This window comes from Leptidea sinapis, chromosome 18, assembly GCF_905404315.1.
Source record: "Leptidea sinapis chromosome 18, ilLepSina1.1, whole genome shotgun sequence".
In the NCBI taxonomy this organism is placed as follows: domain Eukaryota; kingdom Metazoa; phylum Arthropoda; class Insecta; order Lepidoptera; family Pieridae; genus Leptidea; species Leptidea sinapis.
Genome location: NC_066282.1, coordinates 915,315 through 919,948, shown reverse-complemented (window position 1 = coordinate 919,948; position 4,634 = coordinate 915,315). Strand labels below are relative to the sequence as shown.

The 4,634-nt window shown below is 38.2% G+C and overlaps 1 protein-coding gene across 1 annotated transcript; it reads left to right on the top strand.

Annotated features, from left to right (window-relative positions):
• Positions 1-239: 239 nt before the first annotated feature.
• Positions 240-3,168, top strand: LOC126969641 (uncharacterized). The gene is made up of 2 exons (XM_050815206.1): positions 240-1,141; positions 1,930-3,168. Exons 1-2 carry the CDS (start codon positions 240-242, stop codon positions 2,048-2,050), a joined length of 1,023 nt encoding a protein of 340 aa, XP_050671163.1. The 3' UTR covers positions 2,051-3,168.
• Positions 3,169-4,634: the final 1,466 nt, after the last annotated feature.

Below are 4,634 nucleotides of genomic sequence, written 5' to 3'. Positions count from 1 at the left end.
AACTTAGTTTTTAGTTGAGGCTATATGACAGAATAGCATTTTCTTAATTTGTTGGTGATCATTTTTATCTCACTAATATATACTAATATATATTGTATGGGAAAGCATATTATACATTTCTGTTTGTATTTAAATATTAATACGTGATTCCTACGATATATTTTAGTTCATAACATTATTTAACATAATTTGTTATTAAACAGGTAATCAGTCATACCCCGTGGTTTAATTTACGCCACATGCAGTACCAGCCGAACTCGGCGCTAGGACCACATGGATACGTGTTGTCTACTACTGAGGGGATCTTGAAATTATCTGAAACAGGATTGTTGTTAAACAAACAGGGTATACTCCGATATCGCAAGACCATAGAGCAAAGTAAAGTTGATTCGATCAACATGACTAGTACGGAGATTACTTTGAAATATATACCAGAGAGTAGTATCAATATAGACAAAAAGAATTCCGAGCATTCATGTGCCTGTGACACTAATGGAAGTGAATCAGACATTTTAAAGAAAATCTCGAAGCAAGAATTGTCCAATGTATTGCACGATGAACCTGCAACAGCCGAAAATGAGGAGGCGCCTGTGGAAGTTGAAGAGCTCCCGAACAGAAGCAAAAATGATCCATCAATGTTGAGGATGTCGATCAACATACGTCTAGGGAAAAAAGTTGGAAAAATTCGTTTTGCACTGGGATACCTATCTGACGAGCAGGAGTGCTTTGAGCCGTTCTTCGAGGATAGCTTCACGGGCGGCTCGTGTCTCAAGATCAACCCCTCTGATGAAATCTACAGCGAGCATCGCACTTCCAGGTTGTTTTTTAGCGATTTCCCCATCCAGAAGACGCTGATAGCGTGTGTTGTGACAAAAACGTTGTCAGGTCATGAAGACCAGCTCCTTAATATGCAATTGAACATGACGGATGCGAGGGGGCATAACACAAAGGTAGTTTTAGTGGGGCGTAGTGTACCCACCGATCGCCAGCAAGACAGTGAGGCTGGCAACTCGGGCTCCGAATTTCTCTTCGCTTACCCCGTGGAAGTTGAGCCGGAATTTGGATGCCTGCAGCAATATCTTTTGCTTAACGAGCCTGGTTTCTACGTTCCCGTGGAAAATGTTTGTAACTGGAAAGTGAGGTGAGATTATACAGTATTTAGCCACTCGTATGAATCGTATTGTAATTTTATGTTTTCCTGACATTACATTATTATAGCAGACATGAGAGACAACGACATTATTATAGTAGATATCGACAACAGTATAAATCTGTTTGTTATTTTATCTTTGTCACAAGGCTCTATGGAGCAGAAACTACGTTTCATAAATTATATAGAAGTAAATCGCAAAAACAAAAAAAAACTTGCAAAAACCATAATCTGTTGGTAATTAGTAAACAATGTGAATTCTAAATTGTGAATTCCAAATTGAGCGTAGGTAGATGTTTTGATTGCATTTCAAAAGCTTTGATTCCTTTCGAATATTAAAAAAAACAATTTTCAAACACGGACGAGTAAAAAAAGAAGGACTCCGCGCCGTGATATTAGCAAGTGAAGCACCGTTATGCTAGTGTGTGTGCGGTTACGGAGGATGATAGTTACACAATTTTTTCTCCCTTAAATAATCATATATGGCCACAAATACTTATATAGTATCGTTTTTACACTTTTTCACAACGCACAATGGCATTTTTAAAATATTTTATTGAGACGCAAACTGATCTGTTACAGGCGATGACAATTCTCATAATGGCCGCCTATCGGCCTCTAGTAGTGTAGGTGTGTGCGTATGTATGGGCTATGTATTAACACGTTAATCGTCTTGTTTTTGTGCTACACTGTAATGTAAGGTGACACGGAGTCCTAATTTTTTTACTAGTCCGTGTTTTCAAATATTTTTTATCAACTCGAAAATATCTTTGTTAAAGGTACTACGAGGTGAATGTGTCGCGATCCTGCATCAGGACGATCACCTGTAAGACCGGGATCCCTGAAGGGCCAATACTTCTAGGACACTTCGCTCTTTGCGAAAAGAAAACAGGACAATGAATTTGTACCAAGACAATCGATAACCAAATCAAGATTTGTATTTTCTAGTTAAAACTCGTACATTGTACCTTTATTTGTTGGACAGTGATAGCAAAAACAGTATTAATTTAAGAAAAATTTGATTTTCCCTTGTTTTATGGCTTTTGTGAGTACATACTTTATAGTAAGAATGGTGTATTTCCCTTATTTTGTGAACTATGTACTGTGCACCAATTAAAATAAATTCCATACTCAAATATTTTTAGATTGTATGAAACGTGCAGTCATTGATAGATTGACAGATGACGGATCTTGTAATAAACGGAGATAGCCGTAATCCCCTACGTTTTAAGCTACTGTTCGCTTTCAAACTTAGCCGGATTATACTTCGTGGCCAATCGCGATACTGTAATAACTACTATTTCAAACTTATGTCAAACTAGCTGACCTGGCAAACGTTGCTTTGCCATATAATTTATTTTTAGAGTTAGACCGTTTCTTGGACATTGTAACGTTACTTTATTTTATTTTAAATAGCCTAAGTTACTCCTTATTACATCAGCTACCTGCCAATACAAGTACCGTCAAAATCGATCCAGCCGTTTCAGAGATTAGCCAGATAAAACAGACAGAAAAAAAATTGTTAAAAATGTTATTTTGGTGATGTACCGTATATATATTCATATACATGTAGTAAAAAACGATTATTTCAATATTACAATCAGACACTCCAATTTTATTTATATGTATGTATGTATAGATGTCTGCACGTTTCATACTAAACTAAATTTCAATTTTTGCTTAGGTAGTCCCGCCTGTCATATCTAATATCTATCTATATAATAATAGTTTTGTACATTTTTTGGGATCATGTTGTAGAAGCATAAAGTAGCTTATATTATGTAATTGTTGTAAATCAAAAAGAAGAGTATTATAGCGGCTGTAATGTGAAATAATCTATGGATAGTATTACAGCGTGACTTGTGTCAGTGAGATTAGCGACTGGAAGTTGGAACGTTGCTTTTATATTTTATGATCGATGAGGTATGGGGTTTGAAAGACGATTTAAATTATCAATATTATTAATGTCTCTATATATACCTACAAATAATTATAGAAATACATTTTTTTAAATTTAATAGTTTAATCAATATATATAAATAAAGGACTTACATAATAAACTTTAATAACAAAAGAAGATTTTATAATTGAATGTGAAACAATTAAATATTGCAAAAAATTTCAATATATCTCATGTCTTACGTAATTTTATTACTAAAAAAATCTGTAACTGTTGAAATAGTATTTGATGGTGGCCAGAATATTAGTTACTAAAACTAGTGGTTACACATTAAACATCATTACTTCCCTTACAGTCTAACATACCTGGGTCTTGATATCACGAGCGATTGCCAATTCCGCGGTCATCTGGAGAGATGCACTACTTCTCGGGAAGTTCATAGGATGGCAGTTTCGCTATAAGTACTTTATGCCACACCCGATCGAAGGCCTTCGTTATGACCAAACTCACCGCCAACGCCTCTCCCTTCGACTCAACCGCTTGCGCCCATTTATGGGTCAGATATGCAAGAAGATCACCAGCTGAGCGACCCTGACAGAAACCGTACTGGCAACAGTTGATCAGCTGGTGTTCCTCTAGGTATCCCAAGAGCTGGCGATTGATGATTGACTCCATTACTTTGGAGAAAATGGAGGTAATGGCAATAGAGCGGTAGTTGGACGGATCCGAGCGTACACCTTTCTTAAGTATCGGGTGCACTAAAGCCGCCTTCCATAATTTCGAGACTATGCCTGATGAGTAGGAGAGCCGGAAATGACGGGTAAGGACCGGCGCCAGTTCCGTAGCACATGTTCGCAGCACCATCGGGGGAATGCCATCGGGCCCGCTCGCCTTGCCTATTTAGGCTGCCACCACAAGTAGCACCCGTTCACGGGCATGACGGATGGACTAGCCATCGCCTCTCTCGTGTCTATTACTATTATCGCTGTAATAACAACAATAAAAAAGTAACAGGTCGAATTCTAAAACGGCCGACATGTTCATTAAAAATGTTTTTTTGGAATAGTAAAAAGTGTTACTATGGTCCGGAATCGAAGGGTTACATTGGTATGGTGTGGTGTGGTGTCCGTCTCCGTTATATTACAAACTTGTAGCCTCAAATGGAATGACCCCTAATTACATAAACAATTTGAATAATGACTGACAGTAAAGTGGTCCACTTAACCTCAATCCAAACAGCGTTCGTGGCGCCCTTCAACTTAAGCTTATCAGTCAGTAGTTATCCACGGAGCCTTGAATCTTTCTCATGTAACGTCCGTGTGATAACTGATCGCTATCGATGCTCATTCGCCTGCACCCGACGTTTCACATCAAGCATCATCACACTTTTTTTTATGACAATAAGGGACGAGACGAACAGCACGTTTAGCTAATCGTAATTGATACGATGATAGCACGAGACTATCACGCTGCGAAATGCGGTGCTGGCGAGCCGGCGTAATGCAAAGACGACCGACCCAGTCTAGAGCAGAGCTCGTCAATGTGGACATCTCAGGTGAGGCTACTATCCAAATAAAATCCGAG